This window comes from Podarcis melisellensis, assembly GCF_964234715.1.
Source record: "Podarcis melisellensis genome assembly, chromosome: 3".
NCBI classification, from domain to species: Eukaryota; Metazoa; Chordata; class Lepidosauria; order Squamata; family Lacertidae; genus Podarcis; species Podarcis melisellensis.
Window position 1 is genome coordinate 119156928 of NC_138530.1, and position 26512 is coordinate 119183439.

General features: G+C 44.1%; 2 protein-coding genes across 11 annotated transcripts in view; one reads left to right on the plus strand and one right to left on the minus strand.

Moving 5' to 3' along the window:
- The window catches only part of ANKRD66 (ankyrin repeat domain 66), a 119622-nt gene that overhangs the window by 49979 nt on the left and 43131 nt on the right, over nt 1-26512 (plus strand). The gene's annotated exons all lie outside the window — the stretch shown is intronic.
- ADGRF5 (adhesion G protein-coupled receptor F5) overlaps nt 2424-26512 on the minus strand; it is a 55717-nt gene continuing 31628 nt past the window's right edge. For 9 of the 10 annotated variants that reach the window (XM_081905983.1, XM_081905981.1, XM_081905977.1 and 6 more), the window contains 14 exons: nt 23066-23211; nt 21315-21518; nt 19745-19960; nt 17988-18152; nt 17581-17802; nt 17019-17237; nt 16092-16250; nt 15390-15583; nt 12966-13142; nt 10442-11806; nt 9286-9327; nt 9131-9190; nt 3836-3920; nt 2424-2649 (listed from right to left, as the gene is read on the minus strand). In XM_081905983.1, the coding sequence (XP_081762109.1) occupies nt 2567-2649; nt 3836-3920; nt 9131-9190; nt 9286-9327; nt 10442-11806; nt 12966-13142; nt 15390-15583; nt 16092-16250; nt 17019-17237; nt 17581-17802; nt 17988-18152; nt 19745-19960; nt 21315-21518; nt 23066-23211 (3337 nt within the window). In that variant the 3' untranslated portion in view covers nt 2424-2566. The remainder of the gene's footprint in view (nt 2650-3835; nt 3921-9130; nt 9191-9285; nt 9328-10441; nt 11807-12965; nt 13143-15389; nt 15584-16091; nt 16251-17018; nt 17238-17580; nt 17803-17987; nt 18153-19744; nt 19961-21314; nt 21519-23065; nt 23212-26512) is intronic. The other variant, XM_081905978.1, reaches the window with a different exon arrangement.

The following is a 26512-nucleotide window of genomic DNA, read 5'->3' on the forward strand; positions in this document are numbered from 1 at the left end:
GCAGTTCTATTCCAGGCATAAGAATGTTGCAGTATCTTTCTCCTTTCCTCCTAAAATGCTTTGCTGTTGGTTTTTATGGGTGTGAATTACTGTTAACTCCAGGTTAAAGTTGTGACACAATGTGTGGTACAATAGTTATCTATAGAATGCCAAAGGAATGAAACTGAGTTTCAAACTGAGTACTAGGGATGAAAAAGGTGCCTAGCTCAGTGGTAGAACATCTGCTCTGCATGTAGAAGGCTTCATCGCCACAGCATCTCTAAGCAGAGCAAGGGAGACCCTTGCCTGAAACCCTAGAGAGCCGCTGCTGGTCCATGTGGACAGCACTGGGCAGTACGGACCAGTGGTCTGACTCATTAGAAGGCAGCTTCCTATCATTACAGAAATGGATTCATAAGTTAAAGGCACCTTTTTTAGGTTTTCATCCTTTAAAAAGCTTGTTTTGTTTCTGGTTTGGTTTGCTTAAAAGCACACTCTCTGCTTCTCAAAAGAAGGCCTCTTCTCAAACCTTAACCTTTGATACGTGGGTGTGACCCACTTAAAAATAAGCTGCCTGCGACGCTGTCGTGGAGGCCCTGGACGTTCTGGCATGAGAAAAGTTCACAAGGAGGTAGAAGTCACACAGTGTTTCCAGTACGCCTCCAGTTTGGACCAGGAATACAGAGTAGAATAATAATGTTTTCTGGACTCCTACTCCGTCTCGTCTAGTGCCAGTTAAGAGCCATCTCTGAACGTATCTGTGGAACTGACTGTTCTGGCATCTAGAATGGAACCACCTGAAGCAGCTTCTCCTGTGAACTGCGTACCTCAAGGGGAAACTGCTGGCATGAAACAAAAGCTGGCAAGTAGCAATTCAGCAACTATCTATAGTTGCTGTTTTAAAAGAAATGGTTAACGGAGGGCAAGGTGTTTGTTTAAACATGGTGTAAGCACCTTTTATTAAGTATGACCATAAATAAATATATATTTACATGTTTACAGAAAAATTAGAAATTTCCCCTTCATTTTAGTAAAGCAAGGTGTATAACTGGAAATTGTTCTCTACTATAAAAGTAAAGTGCTTTATAGAGGGCAGTTTACACAACTGGCTTGATAGTCCTAGTACTCTTTCCTACTTCATTCAACTTCACTCTTTCCTGTGCAGGTGTCCCATCGGCCCTTGTGGGCGCCACAGGAATCCCCTCCCTCGCCCCCTCAAGGCCTCAAAGCCAGTGTGGTGAACCAGGTTCGATTCCCCGCTCCTCCACATGCAGCTGCTGGGTGACCTTCGGCTAGTCACCCTTCTCTGAAGTCTCTCCGCCCCACTCACCTCTCAGAGTGTTTGTTGTGGGGGAGGAAGGGAAAGGAGAATGTTAGCCGCTTGGAGACTCCTCCGGGTAGTGATAAAGCAGGATATCAAATCCAAACTCTTCTTCTCCTGTCCACCTGCCACGCTTTGCTCGGCCTTGGGCTGCTCCTGGAAGCGCAGCCCGCCAGCGGCCTTCAGGAGACAAGCCTGTGCTGCCCAGCACCTGTGGCCTTTGGGCAGTGCCAGGTGCCCCTTTGGAAACCGGAGGGAGTGAGGAGAGAGGGGAAGAGGGGAAGAGGGGAAGCCACAGAGCCTAGGGGGGATTTCTTTTCCATAAAATGCCACTGCAGGGGGCTCTACACTGTGTGGTAGTGCAAATTACAATCCAGACTGAGACTCCAACAGGGAGCAAAAGGTGAAAACACATTGTGCCCCACATATGAAGGTCCTGATGCACATCAGCCCCTTGGGCCTGCCATTTAGTGCTGAAAGCAGCCCAATTCATTTCAGTCAGAACATGCTTTCTCATTTTTCAATTGGCTGTTGCAATGCAAATTGCTAGGCTTTGTCTGTGGTGTGTCCGTGTTTGCACACGCGTATCTGAACATCAGTTTTCTTCCAGTGAAATTGGTATTTTATTGTGCTTTGTGAGAACAAATGCATTGTTTGGCTCAAACTTAACTGTGTTAGCTCCTTGAGCAATTTACTTGTGCTTTGTACTAGCAAGGCCCTCACAACCACCATTTTGTAGGAGGGCCCACAACAGTTCTTCTGATTTTCCAGATGTGCCTATATGTATGAAAAGTTTGGGCGGTCCTGCTTCAAACATTGCAAAAAGCACAAAAAACAAACCCACCCAGAAATGCTGCAATCCAGCAAGGAACTCGTTTGAGGTGCCTGGATACCTGCTTTGCTGTGCTGTATCTCTCACTCTGCCCTGAAAGCCAGAGTGCCCAGTTGCTCTGGCACATCTGCTGGTCCCATGACTGCAACAGGGCTGGGGAAAACACGACCATGTGTTGCAGGATTAGCGGGGCTCTGGCACAAGACCGCATTCAGATTCTTACGGCGTTGGGACCCTCATCACTGAATTTCTTCTAGCATCAAGCAGATAATTAACTTTCCAGACAGTGCATGGTATATCGAAGAAATATTTTGTTAAACTAATACGCCACAGTTCTTTACAGCCTATACGAAGTCCATGCTTCCATTATTCACCAATTATTTCCATGCTTATTGCCACATCAGGGGAAAGAGCCCAGAGGTCTTCCAAGCTTCTCAGTTTAGCAAAGAATATGCCTTTGAAGTGCTTTCAGAAGCTGAAGAAGATGCTGGTTCTGTAGAAGAGACTTGATATTTTCCTGCAGGACACAAAGGCAAAGTAATGTTCTAAAATGTTGTTTCATTATTGGACATGTAAAGCACACACACAAACCCCTGCTCTGCCACTGTCAATGTGGCTGGCTGTGGCCAGAAAGTGCTCTTCTTGCTTGTTTAAGAGAACACAGCATAAAGTTAAACATTACTGCTTGAACAGTGTGCAGGAATAAACCACATTCAATTGCACTGCAATCACCATCGGTTTCCTTGCCGTGTACAGTATGCTTTGCCCTTTCTATCCTTCAGAGTCATATTCACAGAGGAGGGGGCTATCAGTGGCCCCCTAGCCAGGATGGCTCGGCTCTGCCTGCACAGATGGAGACAGCAATGCTCCTGCACACCACTGGCTGGAAACCAGGGGAGGGGAGGGAGCTGCTCTTGGGCTCAGTTTTGCTCCCTGGTTTCCCACAGGCATCTAGTGGGCCACGTGGCAATAGGATGCTGGACTAGCTGGGCAGGGCCTCCTCCAGCAGACTCCCACCTTATGCCTGGCTGAAGGGTGGCTTCGATTAAGGCAGAGCTGTCCCTCTGCTCATCTCTGGAATGGGGCCAGGGTCCCCGTAGCCACAGGAAGACCCTGAAATGGGGGGCGGGTCTTGGAGTAGAGAGAGGATGGTGCTGATCCAGCCTGGGATATGCTGGATTGCAAGTCTGTCTCGCTGCTGTTGAGTGGCAGCATTTGACCTGATCTGTGCCCAGACTCAAGCTCATGCGGCCATCGGGGTCTGTTTAGAGCCCAGGCCCCCTCCTCTTCCTCACTGTCTGCTGCCACTGTAGATACATTGCTGCCCTCTAAGGGTGGGAGTTTGGATTGCACCCTTATTCTGGCAAGAGGGGTTGGGCTGAGCTGTTGAAGGCCATCCAAGACAATGTTGTATGTGGGTCTCCATTGTTGAAGTGCAGCCTTTTAGGCACTGTTATCGCAGAGGCCCCCAGCTGCTTTTGGAGGCTTGGAAAGCGCCTTCCCCTCATAAAGAACTGAACCATCCGGGCATCACTTCCAGCAAGCAATGCTTTGTGCATCTGGCTTCTACAGCATATCTGGCTGATGTTTTAGCACAGCAGTTGGCCTTGCAGCGCCTTGAAAAGGCATGAATCTGAAGGCCCAACTTGCAGAAGGACATTTGAAATTGTACAAGGAAGTTGGTTGCTGATTACATACTGTACCTGTTTTGCCAAACCAGTTGTTTAAAGTTTTTGAAAATGGAGAACTGATGGAAAGCATAGGCGCTGACATGCCTTGGGATGTTGACTGTAAGACACAAGCACATATTAGTGAAGAGCAAGCAGCATTTTCTATAGGACAGGCTTTTATTTTGTCCTAGCTTTAATCTGGCATTTGTGGAAAACCTCTAACTTAAAACTAAGTTAACTAACTTAAAACTAAGGATTGTCAAATTGAGCCCTGAACCAAATCAGGGGGTCCTTGCACAGTCCTCGTGCAAACCATAAGCACAGATAGAAAAGTGTTGGAGATAGCAAACATGTCCCTTGCACCAGAGTATGTATGGCGGAACCATAAGGACCACGGAGGGCAGCTGCACTTTTAGCCCCACCCCAAACATTGTGTTCCTCCCTTTAACTATTCCCCATGGTGCATATGTATCCTGACAAAGTCCAAGGGTCCTGGTCACATGCAGCCCCCGCACACAAACAGGAATTTGTACACAGAGCTTTCTATACAACCAAAGAAAAAGGATCCAACATTGTCTAAAAGCAGCCCCCGCACACTGGGGGCTGCCAACAGGGCATTTAAAGGTGTCGTGGTGCTCAGGCCTCTAAGGAGGGTCACTCTGAGCTTGCTAGCTTTCTTTTAAGTATTTAGCAACCTTAGGAAGTTATCAAAGAAAACTTGCAGGTCCTCTTCAAGGCAATTTCTGTGAAATGAGACAGACTGGCTGCTCCAATTGATAAGTTGCTCAAGAGTCCTCAAGAGCCACTAATTTCTCCCCATCTGTAGTGAACGCTTCCTGCTTTTGTCTTACTTTCAAGTTCTTGGACCCTACATTGTTTACCCTTCCTTTCCCCTAGATGCTAGGATGCATCTTCCATGGGGTGGGTTTGTCTGAGATCAGGTAGTCCCTAGGAATTATTTTCCGCAAGAACTACTACACAATAAGTGTGAATGAATGCTGAATAATCACCCTTCCCCCACCCCCCAACAAATGTATATACTTTACAAAAAATGCTAAGGCACATCTCCTGCTTTGTGGTTGTATACTCCTATACTCGTATCCGACTCTTCATGACCCCATGGACCAGAGCACACCAGGCACTCCTGTCTCCCACTGCCTCCCACAGTTTGGTCAAACTCATGCTGGTAGCTTCGAAAACACTATCCAACCATCTTGTCCTCTGTTGTCCCCTTCTCCTTGTGCCCTCCATCTTTCCCAACCTCAGGGTCTTTTCCAGGGAGTCTTCTCTTCTCATGCGGTGGCCAAAGTCTTGGAGCCTCAGCTTCATGAGCTGTCCTTCCAGTGAGCACTCAGGGCTGATTTCCTTAAGAATGGATAGGTTTGATCTTCTTGCAGTCCATGGGACTCTCAAGAGTCTCCTCCAGCACCAGAAATCAAAAGCATAAATTCTTCGGCGATCAGCCTTCTTTATGGCCCAGCTCTCACTTCCATACATCACTATTGGGAAAACCATAGCTTTAACTATACGGACCTTTGTTGGCAAGGTGATGTCTCTACTTTTTAAGATGCTGTCTAGGTTTGTCATTGCTTTCCTCCCAAGGAGCAGGCGTCTCTTAATTTCGTGGCTGCTGTCACCATCTGCAGTGATCATGGAGCCCAAGAAAGTAAAATCTCTCACTGCCTCCATTTCTTCCCCTTCTATTTGCCAGGAGATGATAGGACCAGTGGCCATGATCTTAGTTTTTTGCATGTTGAGCTTCAGACCATATTTTGCGCTCCTCCCTTTTACCCTCAATAAGAGGTTCTTTAATTGCTTCTCACTTTCTGCCATCAAGGTTGTGTCATCTGCATATCTGAGGTTGTTGATATTTCTTCCAGCAATCTTAATTCCGGCTTGGGATTCATCCAGCCCAGCCTTTCGCATGATGAATTCTGCATATAAGTTAAATAAGCAGGGAGACAATATACAGCCTTGTCATACTCCTTTCCCAATTTTGAACCAATCAGTTGTTCCATATCCAGTTCTAATTGTTTCTTCTTGTCCCACATAGAGATATCTCAGGAGACAGATGAGGTGATCAGGCACTCTCATTTCTTTAAGAACTTGCCATAGTTAGCTGTGGTCAACACAGTCAAAGGCTTTTGCATAGTCAATGAAGCAGAAGTGGAATCATAGAATCATAGAGTTGGAAGAGACCACAAGGGCCATTGAGTCCAACCCCCTGCCAAGCAGGAAACACCATCAGAGCACTCCTGACATATGGTTGTCCAGCCTCTGCTTAAAGACCTCCAAAGAAGGAGACTCCACCACACTCCTTGGCAGCAAATTCCACTGTCGAACAGCTCTTACTGTCAGGAAGTTCTTCCTAATGTTTAGGTGGAATCTTCTTTCTTGTAGTTTGGATCCATTGCTCCGTGTCCGCCTCTCTGGAGCAGCAGAAAACCACCTTTCTCCCTCCTCTGTGTGACATCCTTTTATATATTTGAACATGGCTATCATATCACCCCTTAACCTCCTCTTCTCCAGGCTAAACATGCCCAGCTCCCTTAGCCGTTCCTCATAAGGCATCGTTTCCAGGCCTTTGACCATTTTGGTTGCCCTCCTCTGGACACTTTCCAGTTTGTCAGTGTTCTTCTTGAACTGTGGTGCCCAGAACTGGACACAGTACTCCAGGTGAGGTCTGACCAGAGCAGAATACAGTGGCACTATTACTTCCTTTGATCTAGATGCTATACTCCTATTGATGCAGCCCAGAATTGCATTGGCTTTTTTAGCTGCCGCGTCACACTGTTGGCTCATGTCAAGTTTGTGGTCAACCAAGACTCCTAGATCCTTTTCACATGTACTGCTCTCAAGCCAGGTGTCACCCATCTTGTATTTGTGCCTCTCATTTTTTTTGCCCAAGTGCAATACTTTACATTTCTCCCTGTTAAAATTCATCTTGTTTGTTTTGGCCCAGTTCTCTAATCTGTCAAGGTCGTTTTGAAGTGTGATCCTGTCCTCTGGGGTGTTAGCCACCCCTCCCAGTTTGGTGTCATCTGCAAATTTGATCAGGATGCCCTTGAGTCCATCATCCAAGTCGTTGATAAAGATGTTGAATAAGACCGGGCCCAAGACCCTGTGGCACCCCACTAGTCACTCTTCTCCAGGATGAAGAGGAACCATTGATGAGCACCCTTTGGGTTCGGTCAGTCAGCCAGTTACAAATCCACTGAGTGGTAGCATAGTCAAGTCCGCATTTTACCAGCTTCTTTACAAGAATATCATTTGGGCACCTTGTCAAATGCCTTGCTGAAATCAAGGTAGGCTACATCCACTGTGTTCCCTTCATCTACCAGGCTTGTAATTCTGTCAAAAAACGAGATCAGGTTAGTCTGACATGACTTATTTTTCAGAAATCCATGCTGACTATTGGTGATCATAGCATTCCTTTCTAGGTGCTCACAGACTGTTTGCTTAATGATCTGCTCCAGAATCTTCCCTGGTATTGATGTCAGACTGACTGGGCGGTAATTATTTGGGCCCTCTCTTTTCCCTCTTTAAAAATAGGGACAACATTTGCCCTCCTCCAGTCTGCCGGGACTTCGCCTGTTCTCCAGGAATTCTCAAAGATGACTGCCAGTGGTTCTGAGATCACATCTGCCAGTTCTTTTAATACTCTTGGATGCAGTTCATCTGGCCCTGGAGACTTGAATACATCTAGACTAGCCAAGTATTCTTGTACTATCTCCTTAGTTATTCTGAGCTGTGTTTCCTCTGCTGAATCATTTGCTCCAAATTCTTCAGGTCGGGCATTGTTTTATTTATCGGAGAAGACTGAGGCAAATAAGGCATTGAGGAGTTCAGCCCTTTCTGTGTCCCCTGTTTGCATTTCACCATCTTCTCCTCTGAGTGACCCCACTGTTTCTTTGTTCTTCCTTTTGCTACGAACATACCCATAAAAGCCTTTTTTGTTGCTTTTAACCTCTCTAGCAAGCCTGAGTTCATTCTGTGCTTTAGCTTTTCTGACTTTGTGTCTACACGTGCTGGCTATTTGTTTGAATTCCTCTTTGGTGGTTTTCCCCCTTTTCCATTTTTTGTACATATCCTTTTTTAATCTTAACTCAGTTAAAAGTTCTTTAGATAGCCACCCTGGCTTCTTTAGGCTCCTTCCATGTTTCCGTCTCATTGGCTAGAACTCTCTAGCTTTCTCCATAATCCAGCACATGTTTGCAATTTGGTCTCTGGTTCCTCTGCCCCTTTGAAATCCAGCTTGCACTTCTGGGAGTTCCCGGTCCACATACTGCTTGAGCCTTCCTTGTAGAATTTTAAGCATAACCTTGCTAGCGTGTGAAATGAGTGCAATTGTGCGGTAGTTGGAGCATTCTTTGGCACTGCCCTTCTTTGGGATTGGGATGTAGACTGATCTTCTCCAATCCTCTGGCCACTGCTGAGTATTTTAAACCTGCTGGCATATTGAGTGTAGTACCTTAACAGCATCATCTTTTAAAAACCATCACTTCCACTTGTTATTTGCAGTGCTTTCTAAGGCCCTTTTGACTTCACTCTCCAGTGTGTCTGGCTCAAGGTCAGCAACCACACTACCCGGGGTGTATGAGACATCCATTTCTTTCTGGTATAATTCCTCTGTGTATTCTTGCCACCTCTTCTTGATGTCTTCTGCTTCTGTTAGGTCCTGCTATGCAGGAGCTAAATTAAGAATTCACTATATAGATAACTCACAGTGCAATGGCATACATGTTTACTCAGGGATGCTGAATAGTAGCCTAGCCTTTGGTTTAGGGTTAGCATGGGGCGGGGGAATTGGGTTCTTATGCTTTTAGCAGCTGTATGACAGGCAGAAATTCAACAGATCAAGGCTTTTTTAGTATGGAAATACAATTACGAGAAAAGTTTCTCCATGACAGTACTCTCTCTAATCGTGTGTTATATGCCATGCCTGCACAGCAGCCATCCAAATGTTGCCACTGATTCAAAAAGGTTGGCAGCCCCTGCTGTAAACCATTATGCCTTAAACATAAGAAAGACAGTCCATTACAAAATCCTGTTTGATGAGGATGGTGGTGATGGTGATATGTTTTTTCCATTCCCTCATTCCCTCCCTTTTCCTTATTGTGAACAGTTTCAAACACATACTCTTTATAAAGGTTGATAAAATAAAGGTTTTCTCATTCACTGTTGAGGGATTAAAATCAGAGAGAGTCTATTAAAAATTAGGCAGAGTGCGAGATTTAAAACAGTGCTTCCATTAGCAGTGGATATCTTCTGCATTTAGAAGAGCACCTTTGGCTCCAACCCACTATTTATTCCTGGAAATAATACTACCTTTGTGTGTTGTGAACTCCAGCTGGAGAGGGAACACTTTTTCCACAGAGCTTCCCATACCTGCACATTTGAAACAGAGGAAAGCCAATATCAAATAATCTCTGCAATTCAATATAATAAAATAAAGCTCTAATATTTTAAAATTCATTTCCTACCGTTCTATCAGAGAGGATTCCAAGGAGCAGAATGAATAATCCCTGCAAAATATTTTCATATTAATATTATACACATTTGTAAAACGGCACCCTAGATGCCTGAATCTAAAGGCCAAAGGATCTCTCTAATGTAATTCCAAAGAAAGAACAGCATTTCTGAACACTGATTGCCAAAGTGTATGGGGGAAAACATGGAGCCTAGGAGAAAAATAAGCGAGAAGTTTTGGATAACATTCTGGGGATTACAAACTAATCCTGATAACAAGCTTCAAAAGGTCAACAAGCAACATACTGGGGAAAGAGACCTCACATTGCAATCCTATGTGTTTCCTACTGAGTTCAATGAGACTTAGTCCCTGTTAAGTGGGATCAGAATTGTAGTATAACAGACCCTCCAAGTACCCCTATTTTTCCAGGGTCAGTTCCAGTTTCTGATTTGATCCTGGAATGAGACCTCCCCAGGTATAGGGCAGTATATTAAACAAACAAAACCAAACAAACACACATATAATGGAACAAGGAATCTTTCACAAACTTTTGCTCCGCATGCAATTCTGGATTCAGTCTAGAGGTGACTTTGAACTCACAGTCACAGGTGTTAATTTAGGATCAGGGCTGGCACTACAGTGCTTTGATCTCAGCATTTCTCAGGTCAGGAAATATACACTTATAGTAAATAAGAATATGTCCAGGAGAAACAGGCCTGGATCATAGGTCATGTGATGGCACAGGCTCTAGGAAAGGAGACTGCAGCCCCTTCACTCCTCCTGGGTTGTGTCAACAGGAGTGTGTGAATCTGCACTTACATTGCTAGGAAAGTCTATTCAAACTCCTGAATGGTGGGGGCAAGGTAAGGGGGGTAGCAGTCTAAGACATAGAGCAACAAAGATAGGGCCAGGTTCAGTTAAGGGCTCTCTATCACAGTATTGCACCAGATTTTAGCCATCTCCTCTCTAGGATGGGCAAGAGGAGAACGGGGCCAGGCTTAGTACAGAAGTCCAAATTCAGTGACATCGCTAGACTCTTACCGCATGAAAAGTAACTATATGAATCACCTCCTCGTGTGTACAGTGGTACTGAGGAGTCCCAAGAAATGTTGACAATATTTTTTTATCAGTTAAGCATTGCAAACAGCTAGTATCTTTTATCTACTTACCTGAAAAGCATTGAAAAGAGTAAATAAGTAGTGGAATGCTCTAGGGCTTCCAGGGATAACTGTAGCAAGACCAAATAACCAGGTGAGGCCTAAGAGTGATGTCAGAACACCGATACACTTGGTGATGCGATACAATGAGCTCTTTTCTTTATTAATTGATTTTTCGCCGATGGAACGTCTTTGCATTTTTGCTATGACCACAATGGTAACAATCACATTGACAGCGACAATGATCATGGCAGGAATGACTAAGGCCAAGAGAGCTCTACTCTCATCCCAATTGAGTAAACAGACCTTTTTTCTTGTGTAATGTGGGTGGGTGCTGCTTACGGTGATAGCAGATATAGCTAGTGGGCAAAGGTATCCCAAGCAGAAGCTAAGAGCTTTCATGATGGTCTTGCTTGCATTATGTACGATAAAGACTATGTGGTAGAACACCATGAGGCCCAAGGTTAGCATCCAAAAGAAGACACAGAGGTAGAAAAACTGAACAAAGAATGCTGCTGCTATGCAGAGCCAGGCCTGGTCCATTTTCGTGTTTGTGTCATGCATTGCTGCTACCACAACGAACCAGACGTCTGCAATCAGGAGAGAAATCACTATGTTCAGTATGCAAACATGGCGCATGTAGGATATTCTTGCTTTGGTCACTGATTTCCACACGACAAATTCTATGCCAATGCAGGCCACCAGGCTCAATATAGAAATGCTCACACCAATGTAAGACATGTAATCCAACGTGTCCCATGGATCGTGACCAGGAGACATCAAAATGGAGAATGAAGTCAAGTGATTACAGGAGCAAGTGACATTGTCCCCATTCTCTGTGGTTTCACAGCCAGTAACGTCCCAACCTCCACTATCTTCTGAGAAGCTGAAATTCCAAAATACACATCGAGGATTTTTCAGGGTCTTGTCATCCTTCGTAAATGTCATAATGATCCTGAAATCTTTACATAGTCTGCTGTTGGTTAGTGTTGTCATCACCAAACCATTTACTATGAATTCATCCATCTTCTTATACTGTGGAATAATAGGCCCCAAAGATGAGTAAGCCACACTGATGATGGTGGAGATGGAGTCTCCAGTTTTAATTTTTGCTTTGTTAATTAGCACACTACCACTGAGGTTTGAGGGCTTGGAGAATGTAAAGCTCTCGTCATAGTCTGAAACCTTGCTTTCGTCAATGACCACACCTTTGAGCTGGAGGTTGTCATAGCTGATGGAAGGAATAGAATTGTTAATAGGTTGAAGGGAGTCAGAAAATTGCTCCACTGAAGCCAGTAATTGAGAAGTTCCATTCACAAAATCCTTCCAAGTTTTTGTTGGACTGCTGATAACCGTGTCTACTGTGGATAAAAAATTCTGCAATAATAAGAGAATAAAGAGATATTACTAAAGTCCAGTAACAAAATTATCAGTGTGCATTAGAAATTCCCATCTCTTTTCATTTAACACTCATCCACCTACCAACTTTTCAAATTATTATTATTATTATTATTATTATTAATTGAATTTATATATCACCATTCAAAGTTCACAGGGTAGTTTACAATATATAAATCCCAAAATACATAACATAAGAACAAGCAAAACAATAACCCAGCCACCCACCCTCTCGTTTTAAAGGCCATAGATAGTTTCACTAGCCATTTGAAAGGTCAAATGGTTGAAAGCTCAAGCTCCTCTCATATTTCAAATACATTATTAGATACAGATACTGATTTTATCATATTGTGATGCTGTCATATCCAACAGTCAATCAACCTATAACATCCACAGCAAGCCATGAGGCTGTGCTATAGAACAGTCTGAGGTCCTGCACACGTATTTGTTTCCTGGTAGAAACTGAAACTTTGCCTCAGTTTGCTCATTATTATTTAGGAAAAGTATAGTTCTTGATTTAACTTCTGTAAGAATTATTGGAACAAACTCTTGATATTTCCACATTGATCCTGATGCTTTCTCATTTTCTTTTTCCCTGATCTACTCTGTCATGCTCTTGTGAATAGGTGTGTGAATCTGAACTTATTCCTATGGTTTATCTAATAGCATTGAAATAAAAGCTTGACATAACTGAAATATGACATGAGATTCTCCACCATGAACCTTCCTTGACCTTGGTACAAACCTGATACCAGCCTCATCTCAAAACATGTCCTAAAGGCACTCTGAGAAACACCCTCAAACCTTGCATAAATCAAGCTGTCTATTCAACTCCTGAATGGGAGTCAGCAGACAAAAGATAGCCAGTTCAGCCACAGCCCACTAAGATGACTTTCATGCAAACATTTAATTTGCAAGATGGGCGAGGTGAGAAGCAGGCAGAAATTCTGGGATGAATTCAAATTTGAATAACAAAACTAGCTGAAGGAGAAAACAAGCTTGCGTCATCTTCCACGTGACAGCCCTTTAGATATTTGAAGATGGCTCTCAGTCTCCTCTTTTCCAGGCTAAGCATATCCAACTAGTGCAGATGAAAAGAAAGGAGTTCTCAACTTCTGCAAAGTCTTCTGTAACTTACTTCCATTGTTTCCTGCTCAGCAGCTACCGGCACGACTGAAACCATATTCAAAATTTCCACAACAGCTTTCAGGTTTGCAACAGCTTTCATACTTTGCTGCTGTTGCTTGATGGTACGGTTCAGGTGGCTGAGGAATTCAGGCAAGTTCTTCTTTTGCTCAGGACTAGACACCAAAGACTAGAATTAAAGTTAAATGTGTTAAACACAGAGTAAATTGCACTTAAGGCTTGTTATTAAATAGAAAGCCCACAGATTCTCTTCAGCCAGCTGGAAGAGGCACAGAATGTTGTGAAATTAATTCTAGAAGGGAATCTTGCTTCACAAAAGTGCAATTTCCTGATTTCCCAGGTGACCGTCACTTGTGGCACAACCAACTTTTCCTGGTTTGGCTCCCACGGCTTCAGCAGCTAAGTGATAGAGACACACTGAACAGGCCGGGATTCTCTTTGGTGTTTCTTTGTTCAATGAAATAGGACGGAGCTGGGGGAGGAAAGTGGATTTCTGTTTGAAAAGCTTTGAATGCCCTGGGAGCCTTGCTACAGAGAGGTGGAAACACTACTCAGCAGTATGCAACTTGGGGCACATCTAGACTTGTGTTTCTAATGTTAGGAAAGGTTAAGGAAGAGATGTGATAACGCAAAGGGACAAATGACTTGTTGCTTTTACCACACTTAATTTGTTATTAAAATGTGACACCAGAGGGCGCTGCAGAGCAAGTGTTTTGACGAAAATAAACCATTTTTAAGTATGCCCTGGGACATTTTAGAACAATAGATCTAATATCATTCTAATAACATTAAAACCGGTCAGAGTAGATACAGCCCCAGTGCCAAATTCATTTCCATAACATCCATAGCTGGAGATCACACCAGATGTGCAGTTTAGTGCTAATGCAGCTGCCTAATGTGTTGGCTCCATTGCCATTCTGGGGGCTTCCCGAAGGGGGGGGGGTGAATATTGCAAGTGGGTTGTTGAGATACCACAAACTGGTCATTGACACTGGGGTCTTTTTAACTTGCTAGATTTTCTGCTGAAAGGGAAAACCCAGGTCAATGCAAAAAAAAAGCAGGTTGGGACTTTGATGCAGACAAGGTTGTGTGGCTGCTGTGACAGCAAAACAAAGCCCACATTCCAATGCATGAGCAGCAGCCCCACAAGAAACTCTCCTCCCTGAGCCCCGGACAGAGCTGGAGGCTGCCCTTTGCCCTGTTCTCACAGAAGCTCAGGGACTGTGATGGCAGCGAAGGAATAAAGATCCCCTCCCCCATGATTCTGGCTCCCCCCACCCCACTGAACAGTCATGGGAGATGTGGGAAAGGATAGATGCTTATTATTATATTAAACAAACAAACAAACAAACAAACCTGTCATCCTGCCAGAGGTACAGGGCAGCCCAGCCGAGGCATCTCGGGCAGCAGAAGCCCCCAAGCCACTTCCCCCGCAGGTGGCAGAGGCAGCGTGGAGGGGGGCAGTGGGGGGCATGGCAGCAGGGCCAGTTGGCAGAGGCGGCAAGAGTGGCAGACTGTCTGGCTAGAGTGGTGCATGCTCTGGTTATCTTCCACTTGGACTACTGCAATGCGCTCTATGTGGGGCTACCTTTGAAGGTGACCCAGAAACTACAATTAATCCAGAATGCGGCGGCTAGATTGGTGACTGGGAGCGGCCACCATATAACACCGGTCTTGAAAGACCTACATTGGCTCCCATACATTTCCAAGCACAATTCTGTTGGTGCTGACCTTTAAAGCCCTAAACAGCCTCAATCCTGTATACCTGAAGGAGCGGCTCCACCCCCATTTTTCAGCCCAGACACTGAGGTCCAGCTCCGACGACCTTCTGGCGGTTCCCTCACTGTGAGAAGCGAAGGTACAGGGAACCAGGCAGAGGGCCTTCTCGGTAGTGGCTCCCACCCTGTGGAACACCTTCCCATCATATGTCAAAGAAATAATCAACCATTGGACTTTTAGAAGACATCTGAAGGCAGCCCTGTTTAGGGAAGTTTTTAATGTTTGATGTTTTATCACTTTAATAATCATCATCATCATCATCATCATCATCATCTGTTGGGAGCTGCCTAGAGTGGCTGGGGAAACCCAGCCAGATGGGCAGGGAATAAATACTACTACTACTACTACTATTATTATTATTATTATTATTATTATTATTATTATTATTATTATTATTATTCTACTATGTGTTCCCTCCAAATGAATGCTTCATACTTTGTGACCTCTCTGTCACCATTTTAAAAGCTCTTAAACCTGCTCATATATCCCAGCAATGTTCTGTTTACATATGTGCTCAACTCTTTTTGTACAAGGCTGCTAATTTGAGTTGTTGCAGTGTATAATGTTTAGTTTTAAAAATCTTTTTCTCTGAATAGTCTGGAGGCAACCTGTGCTCCAGAGAAAGGGATGCTTTTACCTCTGCAGAGCTGAGAAGGTTGTCCACTGGGACAGCTAGGCAGCTATTTCCCACGATTTCCCACAAATTATGTTTGCACTTATAGGTGATACTTCCTCTGACAGGGTGGTTTGCCTCATTCCTGCAAGGCCTTGTGAGCTCAGCTCCATCCTCTCCGGTGCCAATCTCTGAAGAACTGCATGCTACCTTCTTTGCTGTGGAAGAAAGGAGAAGAGAGGTTGTTTTATCTCTTGAAACATCAGGACGCCATGCAGTGTAATGTATGGACAAGTATAAGGACGTTTGGATCACATTGATACAAAATATAGTAAGCTGCAAATAAACACACACAGAGATAATAATAAGATTTGCATATATACGTAGCAATAGAGTATATCTTCCTCTGCACTTTTTATTTATTGGTTCTTTTTTTGTTCAGTTGAAATACAAAATTAATACCAAGAAAGGACACCAGCCTTCTACAAATGCAAAGTGTCTCTCTTCCTTTTCCCACTTTTATTGGTGTGAGACACTTCGAGAGACAATCCTTGTCTGAAGAGTGGGGTAGAAATACAGTAAATAAATAAAATTAACTGACAGAAAATGCCCAAATTAATATACTTTATTTGCATCATTAATAAACATTTTGCACAATTTGCAAATACAACTGGGCTATGGCAACTCTAAAGATATCATATGCCATTGCCCACATTTTCTCCTTACCTGGTAAAAGTTTTAGGACCATTGGTGAACTTTGAACATGCCCATCAATTTGGTTCCTGAACTCACAATGCGCAATGTGCTCTCTAGAATTGCAGTGAGCTTCTGTGAAATCTACTGTGTGTTGATAGCAGCCTTTTCCTCTTCTTTCTGTAGGAAAAGCTTTTGTATAGAATGAGGTAAATTCAGACAGCAAGTAGAGTTAGTGAGAGCTGACTTTTGTGTCAGAAATGTAACTGTTTTTTCTCTGTGAACTACTTTGGGAGCTGGGAATGAGGAGCTGCCACTAAATATTGTAAACATAGAGCCATTGGTTTGATTTACGTTTTTGAATGGTGCAGGGCAAAACTAAGGTGACAGTGTGAGCACAAGTGACGCTGAGGTGATCCATTTAAAATAATACAAAATTACCTTCTCCCCCATGCACACATAGCATGTGCTCGAACTAGTCCTTTCTGTGCCCAAGGCAGGGCACTAACTCAAAACGGATCAGCACTGAGCTGAGTGAAGGATGGTTTAAGGGAGCTCCTGCTGAAAATCCAAGTTTCCGTTTCTCAGGTAAACTCCTGCTCAGAAGCTGCTATGCAAAAAAACTGGAGGCAGCTGTTGCCTGCTATTGTCGCCTGCTGTTTTCCCATTGCCTTCCAGTGGTATTCAGTAGGTCAACAAGTTTTTCTGCCCTATGAAAAGCCGCTCTATGTTAATCCAAAACCCACATTGAACCTCTGAGCAAGTTGGTCTCTAAGCTCTTCACTGACTGTCTTGAAAAGTTAAGTCTGGACTGAAGAGAAAACATTAAAATAATTCTAGCTCTAGAACCTCTGGTTGTCCACTGGCCCCTCTGTCCAGAGCGCACCTTTGTCACGCCACTGCCATTCAGGTTGCCACCCAGCCAGTGGTTGCTCTCCCACCCAGCCAGTGGTTGCTTACCTGTCTGAACAAAGGGAGGCCTTTGTTGAACAAAGAACTTCACGGTGTAATTTCCTCTCTTGCTTGTACAACACCTTAGAACCTGAGTCCCTGGACAAGGGATGGATGCATTTATGGGATCTCTTATAATGTCTTTTTTCAGTGGCAAAGGAAAAACTTCGATTTGCATGTGTGCAGAGCTGTTCAGAAATCTTTGGGAAAAGGTGCAGGTATAGTCGCCTAAAAACAATCAAACCAGATGCTCTTTAGCCAACAGCACAAGCAAGTAACTAAGATCTGTCTAAATTAGCACCAGCAGCCACAGTAGCACATTTAGGGAAGTTTAATGTTTGAAGTTTTATTCTGTTTTTAGTCCTCTGTTGGGAGCCATCCAGAGTGGTTGGGGAAACCCAGCCAGATGGGCAGGGTATGAATTATTATTATTATTATTATTATTATTATTATTATTATTATTATTATTAAACACAATACAGGTACACACATGGTGGAAATTGTATTGTGAAGGTGGTTTTCATTGCTTTATTTGTTTTTGGTTCTGACAGTGGGGATGCAATTCACTCACCAGCCCAGTCCAGATTAGCACTGCCGACAGTCAGCACAGACTCTGCCCCCTTTCCTCTCTGCCTGGTGGTGTGCCACACGCTGTCAACCTGCTTAGTAGAGCTTCCACTTTGGATTTGCCAGGTGACGCTGTCAAAGTTGCGCACATCACTGTTGCAGCTGAGAGAGAAACCTTGTCCCTCAGAAACCTTGGCACTTGATCCAGAAGATATGTTCACCTTTGCTGGTGAAACATAAACATTGGGGATTTGATTGTGAGTTCATTATTTTGTTTATTTAGGGAGTTTGTCTCCCACTTTGCACATTGTCTCAACATGGCTTACGGTAAAATAGCAGAAACATAAACATCAGAATAGCACACAAACAAAGAAATCAAAGGAGAAAAGTCCTTCCCAAAGAGATGCTTACCCACTCGAAAATATGTAACACTGATAACTTTGTGTTTGCGGGCACCATTGGTAGTGTTCAGCTCACATGTGTAATCCGTTTTGTTTCCAGACTTGTCTGCTGGGCATTGAGATTCATTAGCCTGAAGGAGGTAGGTGGTACAGTTGTGAGTGGCAGTGGTGGTCCCTGCAAGGAAGGGAAATGAGTTAGAAGCAGGTCAAAGCACTACCTGCAACTGAGGCTGAAAACTGGTCAACACCTTGACTCAAAGCAAAGCTGATGAGTTGCTTCAGTGTCAGTGTCGCTGGGTGGTCAGAGTACGATGTCACCCCCATTTAGAAGTTGGCCAGTATGTTATCAGCTCCTACTCCCAGTAGAGACTTTGGGTCTAACATGTCCTACAAACTTATCCAAAGCGGCCTGTTTAATTCCAGAAGGATGTTTTCAGGGACATGCCAGACAATTGCTCCCGGCCATATCCAAAGCTGCTCTAGGCCAAAGATACCACACTTAGAATCACAGAACTGTAGAGCTGGAAGGGACCAACCCCCTGCTTTGCAGGAATCTTTTGCCCAACGTGGGCCTCAAACCCACAACCCAGAGATTAAGAGTCTCCTGCTCTACTGACTGAGCCACTGGAAGACAAGGAGAGGCAGCAGGAATTTGTGACTAGGAATGAATGAACACCCCCAGTTCCCATCAAAAGCTGTTCGCTTTGTGGTCATTTCTTGCATACACTAGCAAACAAAAACCCTCAAAGTGTTTTGCAAGGACTCACAAGGAATGCTTACAAAACCAAAGTGTTATTATCATTAAAGGTAAAAAGGTAAAGGTCCCCCTGCCCGTACGGGCCAGTTGTGTCCGACTCTGGGGTTGTGGGCCCATCTCACTTAAGAGGCCGGAGGCCAGCGCTGTCCGCAGACACTTCCGGGTCACGTGGCCAGCGTGACAAAGCTCCTCTGGCGAGCCAGCACCAGCGCAGCACACGGAAACGCCGTTTACCTTCCCGCTAGTAAGCGGTCCCTATTTATCTACTTGCACCCGGGGGTGCTTTCGAACTGCTAGGTTGGCAGGAGCAGGGACCGAACAACGGGAGCTCACCCCGCCGCGGGGATTCGAACCGCCTACCATGCGATCGGCAAGTCCTAGGCACCGAGGTTTTACCCACAGCACCACCTGCGTCCCATTATTATCATTATTATTTATTAAATTTGTAGCTTCCCTTCATCTGTAGATCTCAGGGCACAGCACAACATAAAAATACATTATAGAAAACACAAAATACATAGTAAAAATAAGAACAAAAACAAATCAATAATCTCCCTCCCCCTTGCAGTTTTCTCTCCCCCCACCCACCTCACAAGGAAAAAAAAGGCCTCTCCTTGTGAAGGAGGCAAAGGGAGACCAGCAGGGAATGACAGCAGCATCGCCTTGGCCCTCCTGGCTGACTCCAGAGGCTGCTGTGGCTCTGCCTGCAATCTGAGGCGGATTTAGGGGAACAGGACCAGTTTGCCTGCACTGGGAGCAACAATGAAAAAGCAATGGAAGGTGAGTGGCCAGGGTGGGGGGGGCTGCTGGAATTTTAAAGCCCAAAGTGCACCACTGCTGTGATTCACCACTCTGTGGAGCCGGCAATGACAGCGCAGGAGAAAGAGCCTGAGTCTTGACAGGTCTCCTTGTGCTTTGCAAATGCTGTGAGAGAGATGCATGTGTGGAGTTGGGCAAAGAAAAAGTTTTATGCACACTTAGGAGCCAAGAGAGATTCTTGCACTTCATACCTGAAATATTTATTGCTCCATTTGTTTTCCAGTAATAAGTGAAGAACTGCATATCTCTGTCTGTGCAGCAACTCAGTTCTTTAGTGTCACCATTGCATACAATCACAACATCCTCTGAGGGCACAATTTTGATTGGAGAGACTGTTATATTAGTCCCAGCAACATGTATGACTGACACATTATTAATCCATTCCATAAAGCTGCAACGGTAATAACCTGCAAAAAAGACAAAAATCTGGTATTTAGCTCCATAAAGCAATGTGCTCAAACATTTCTAGATCCAACTGTGAACCTTCCAGCTTGTCTCATCTCCATGATAAAATTAACTCAATTGAATCAAAGCATTAAATGAGTGGCAAAACCTTTACATTTACACCGCTGATCTGAATGTGCAAAGGAACTGCATAACAGTCAGCCGTCTTGTGTGTGGAGCAGCTCCCCCCAAAGGACAATTTTAGGCTGCATTAATGGTTTCCAAGTTTTGGTTCCTCTCTCTTCTGCTCTGCTCTGGAGAACTGCCTTCCGTTCTGGGCGTTTTCCTTTAAGGAGGAGATAGACCAGTGGCTCTCAGTGAAAATGGCTGGTGGTCTTAGTAGACCATTTAAGGATTTTTCTGCTTGTTGCACAATTGTAATGTGCTGTGCTAGATGCTACATTTTAAATCCAATTTTTATTACTTCTTTTATTTCTTATACAGTAAGACCACAACATACTCACATTTACCTTGTGCCCATCCAGCTTCATGCGCTTGGCAAAATAAAATAAAATAATTAAAAGGGGACAGGCCTCAGGGGGGGGGGGAAAGACTTTGGCCACATACCCCCATGGCACTCAATGTGTTTTGACTATGTGCAGTTTTGGCACAGGTGCAATGGGCACTAGCTGCTTCTGCCTGGAGGGTGGCAGACTCTCCCTTGCTGGAGATTTTCAACGTCTGTGGAAGATGTTCAAGCTCTGGATTTCCTGTATCTGCATGAGTTAACCAGCAAAAAGCCCACAGTTCCTTCCACAGAATGGAGATTATAGGTAACATAAATATTGCCAACTCACTAAAGAAACATTAACTAATCATGAGAGATAATCGGGTCGCATGACCCCTCCTGGTACACCTGAGACCCCGGGGGACACACCTATTTTATGGTCAGACAACTAGAAGTGCATGACTCTTGGGAAGGGCAAGAACACCTGCAGAATTGATTTAACAAGCCGTAGAGAAAGCTGTGGCGCCCTAGTCACAGCTGCATCCCTTCTCTGAATCTAGGTTTCCATTGCATGTCACTCTGTATGTTACAATCTTAGAATATGATGGTCATTGTTGTTGAATATGATGGTCACTGCAGGCCACCCAATTCACTCCCAGCCTTGTTTGATGCAGAATATTGCAGTGTTTGCTTAATGCGGTTTTATTCTTACAGAGGGTAATAATCTGTTTTTGTTCCCCATCTTCCCTAGTGACAGACTACTTCCCCTGTCCTCACTTTGGTAGGAGGTGACTCAGGTAAAGCCCAGGTCTGACTCAGTATAGCAATTCTGACACTCTTGACTTAAATACTTTTCTATTTAGAATTACCGGCATCTTCCAATTTACTGTTCGTAATTTTCAGTGTTGATGTTGACTTTCCATCTATAGTGTCATTTTTAAGAAGCTCCCTGCCACGGCTAAAGGTTTCTGGAAAGTGCCAGATTGCCCCCGAAGAAGAATTTGACTCGCATGTCATTGTTACAGTATCACCCTCAAAAATGTCGTCAGGAGAAATGGAGATGTTTGTTCCACCTGCAAGGCAAAAAGAGAAGTTCTCAAAACCAACGAAAAGAAAGCTTTATTTCTTGCTACATATACAGAGTGCCACTCACCTAATGCATCAACTGTTCATTTCACAGTTTCACTTGCTGTTTCACGCACCCAGGAAAGCTTTGGAAAATTAGTTTGCAGAGTCTAGACGAGGCTTTGACCAAGGGTGGTTGCGGCAAAAGTGAACATGTCTTGCTTTCCTGTCATGGAGTTTTATAAGTGGGATTTTCCAAAGTGACCAATGGCCTTTAGCTGAGTGGGTTTAAACTCTCCATGTTTCGAATGAAGGCAGCACCAATGGGCAGGTGTGCTTCCCACCTTCCAGGGCAAAGGTGCCCAGGGCAGGGCCCAATTTTCACTGGCAGAGCATCAGCTGCGATTGCAACCCAAATACATATTCCTGATGTGATATATTGACAACCATGTATGAGGCTGGCAACATTGCTCTTTGACAGGAAGCTGAGTTTATCCCTTCTTCCACCAGCACCTAGAGCCCTGCTTTTCCCACATCAGCAGTTAATACCCATTGACTAGGTAAACGTAAGGGGACCCCTGACCATTAGGTCCAGTCGTGACTGACTCTGGGGTTGTGGCGCTCATTTCACTTTCTTGGCCGAGGGAGCCGGCGCACAACGTCCGGGTCATGTGGCCAGCATGACTAAGCTGCTTCTGGCGAACCAGAGCAGCGCACGGGAAAGCCGTTTACCTTCCCGCTGGAGCGGTACCTATTTATCTACTTGCATTTTGACATGCTTTCGAACTGCTAGGTTGGCAGGAGCAGGGACTGAGCAATGGGAGCTCATCCCATCGCAGGGATTCAAACGGCTGACCATCTGACTGGCAAGCCCTAGGCTCTGTGGTTTAACCCACTACGCCACCCGCGTCCCATTGACTAATGACTACTAAAAACCCGTCCACCAAAGATAGGTAGATTTGACTTGATTTTTACTGTTGTGTGGATGCAGGGAAGACCCCTTCGACAGCAAGAAGCCATGGTGCAGAGCACACAGAGCTTTAGATGGCATGATCCTTCTGGCCTAGCAAGGTTAAACTCTTCCCCTTGGAATGCAGATGTATTCATACACGTATATTGGGGAAGGTGCATCAGTCTGCACACACAACAGAACGACAAATTCCTTGCATAAAACTATTTGGAGAGCTCTGTGAAACCAGAACATGAAGCTTCCACCAAAAAGTTCTGAAGACACCCTGCAGCACGCCCAGAGGCTGCTGAGCACCCGGGACACAGGCTGTGCACATGCTGTAACTTTAAAACACACTTTCCCCTCAGATGATTCTGGGCTCTGCAGCTTCCTCCTCAGGGTGCTACTCTTTAGCAGACTGCAGGGATCAAAAGTCTTTGAGGGAGAGAATGTGCTTTGAATGTGCTTTAAAGGCAGAGTGTGAGGGGGCTCAGCTTCTCTCTCCATAATCAAAATGGGGTGGTCTGGAGGGTCTTTTATATGTGTATTCATTGTGGGAGAAAAATGGCATTTCTACCATTAAAATGAGCAGGCTTTTGACATTACCATGCACTTCCATTGAAGACACCTCAAATGATGTGGGCACAATCTTGTAGGAACGATCTAAGGCTTCAGCTGCAGCTGCATTTGCACTTTCAGGCGGCATATTCGCTGCTGATGTTAATTCATATTGAACCACGATGCTTCCAGGTCTGTGCAAAAAGGATATCATACCTGATTATTTCAGATTCATTATTAGTATATGGGTATAAATTGTAAGATAAGAGAGGGAAAACAACAGTGACCTTACTGTGGGGGTCTGCTATAGAACGCCAAGCCAGACTGAAGACTTAGATTATGCCTTCCTAGAGCAGATTGCCAACTTTCGAAAAAGAAGAGACATAGTAGTCATGGGAGACTAAAACTACCCAAATATCTGTTGGAACTCAAAGTCTGCCAAGAATGAAAGGACAAAAAATTCCTCCATTGCCTTGCTGACAATTTCATTTCTCAGAAGGTGGAAGAAGCACCTGATCCTCACCGATAGGGAGGAACTAATTGACCAAGTGGAAGAACTCGGAAACTTGGGAGGAAGTGATCCTGTCCTCTTGGGTTTCATGTTACATAGGCAAGAGAACAGTGAGTGTAGTTGGACATGCACTATGAACTTTAAGAGGGCCAATTTCAAAAAGCTTAAGCATCACTGTATGGGAGATCCCATGATACGCAGGCTGAGACCCTCCCTGCCCGCAGACTGTCTCGCCAGAGTGATGCATGCTCTAGTTATCTCCCGCTTGGACTACTGCAATGCACTCTACGTGGGGCTACCTTTGAAGGTGACTCGGAAACTGCAATTAATCCAAAATGCAGCAGCTAGACTGGTGACTGGGAGTGGTTGCCGAGACCAATAACACCGGTCCTGTAAGAGCTACATTGGCTCCCAGTACATTTCTGGGCACAATTCAAAGTGTTGGTGCTGAGAAAATGTGATGAAAATGATGTATCGATGATATGTAACACCAGTGAAATTAGCAAGGATGTATAAGATAAGTGGGAGGCGGGTGGCGCTGTGGGTAAAACCTCAGTGCCTAGGACTTGCCGATCGCATGGTCGGCGGTTCGAATCCCCGCGGCGGGGTGAGCTCCCGTCATTTGGTCCCAGTGCCTGCCCACCTAGCAGTTCGAAAGCACCCTTAAGTGCAAGTAGATAAATAGGTACCGCTTTATAGCGGGAAGGTAAACGGTGTTTCCGTGTGCTGCTCTGGTGCCGGTTTGCCAGAGCAGCTTTGTCACGCTGGCCACGTGACCCGGAAGTGTCTGCGGACAGCGCTGGCTCCCGGCCTCTAGAGTGAGATGAGCACACAACCCTAGAGTCTGTCAAGACTGGCCCGTATGGGCAGGGGTACCTTTACCTTTACCTTTATAAGATAAGTAACAAATGTTGGAAATGTAAAGAAAAGGAAGGTACATTCCATCATATGTGGTGGGAATGTAAGAAAGTTAAAAGCTTTTGGGAAATGATATATAATGAATTGAAGAAAATGTTGAAATATACATTTGTTAAAAAAACCAGAAGCGTTTTTACTAGGCATTACAGGTAATGAGATAAATAAGAAAGAAAAGAAGTTATTTTCATATGCAGTGACAGCAGCAAGAATACTGATGGCCCAGAAATGGAAACAAGAGGAGCTACCTACTATAGAAGAATGGAGAATGAAAATGATGGACTATGCAGAACTTGATAGACTGACTGGAAGGATCCGAAATCGACGAGATCAGAGATTTACAGAAGATTGGAAGAAATTTATAGAGTATATGCAAAAATTAAGTGATAATCAGATAACGTTTGTAAGTTTTAATGAAGCTCTGTGAGGAAAATGTTAGAATACTACTAAAAATGGGGTTTAATATATACCAATAATATAAGCATAAGTTAGAAATGTGGAAGAAGTAAAATTATGAAGGAGTTTCAGACAAGTTGAGGGAAGTCAAAAAAGAGAAATGGGACGTAATTAAGATGTATGGATTATATAATTTTGTATTGGAAAATGAATAAAAAATATTATTTTTTAAAAAAAGTGTTGGTGCTGACCTTTAAAGCCCTAAACGGCCTCAATCCTGTATATCAGAAGGAGCATCTCCTCCCCCATCGTTCAGCCCGGACACTGAGATCCAGCACCAAGGGTCTTCTGGCGGTTCCCTCATTGCAAGAAGTGAGGTTACAGGGAACCAGGCAGAGGGCCTTCTCGGTAGTGGCACCTGCCCTGTGGAAGGCCCTCCCAGCAGAGGTCAAGGCAATAAGCAACTATTTTACTTTTAAAAGACAACTAAAGGCAGCCCTGTTTAGGGAAGTTTTTAATGTTTGATGCTGTATTGTTTTTAATATTTGGTTGGAAGCTGCCCAGAGTGGCTGGGGAAACCCAGCCAGATGGGCGGGGTATAAATAATAAATTATTATTATTATTATTATTATTATTAGGTCAGAAATACTCAAAAAGAAGGAAGTCCAAGATCGATGGGAGTTTCTTAAAGGAGAAATATTGAAGGCCCAAATGCAGACAATACCAACAAGAAAGAAAAGTGGGAGGCATCTAAGGAGCTTACAGATGAGCTGAGATGTAAGAAGGACATGTATAAGAAATAGAAGAAAGGGGAAATCACAAAGGAGTAGCAAACAGTTGCAAGGAGCAGGTTAGCTGGGTCCAGCTAAGGATGAACTCAGGCTTGCAAGAGAGGTTAAAAACAATTTTTAAAAGGTTTCTTTGGCTATGCTTGAAGCAAGAGGAAGAACAAGCAAGTGGCAGGTCCTCTGAATGGAGAAGACAGAGAAATACTATGGAGTGACAGAGAGAAGGCAGAACTGATGCAGCGCAGGGGGCTGAACTAGATGACCCTCTGGTCCCTCCCAACTCTATAATTCTATGATTCTATGTAATAAATAATGAAAAATTTCATGATGTTTTTAACATTTTAAAAAGATTTTTATAGATATTGGGAAGGAAAAGGAGAAACTAGTTTCAGCTACAGCTTCTTTGTCACCTTATCTACCTGGCCAATGGAGAGGAAAGCAAAATATTAAAAACATAAAAGGCTTTAAAACTGAAATAAAATTGTCCCTATCCTATTTTAAATGCTAGTGAATATTCAGATTTTTGTATTGATACTGATGATGGGCAAGTTGCAGCCCCTGCCAAAAGCTATTTTAATTAGGCTCTGGCATCCCAACCTCATGCTAAGCAGGATGTGGAATAAAATTTGTAGGTGCTGAGGTTATTTTACACTCAAATAAATATTATGTTTTGCTTTGGCTTTGCACCTACATGCAAAGGTGTTCACACTGTGGCTAGAGACCAAGCAGGACTCCATTCGGTGTGAAACTGGTATGATGAACATCCAAGAGCAGAATTTCATAACAAAGTGCAGGATTCATTTGCATTTTGGATAACATTGTATTAACATGGATTTAAAAGTAAGCATTAGAAATGCAGTGAGCATAACAATAAACAGAAGTGTA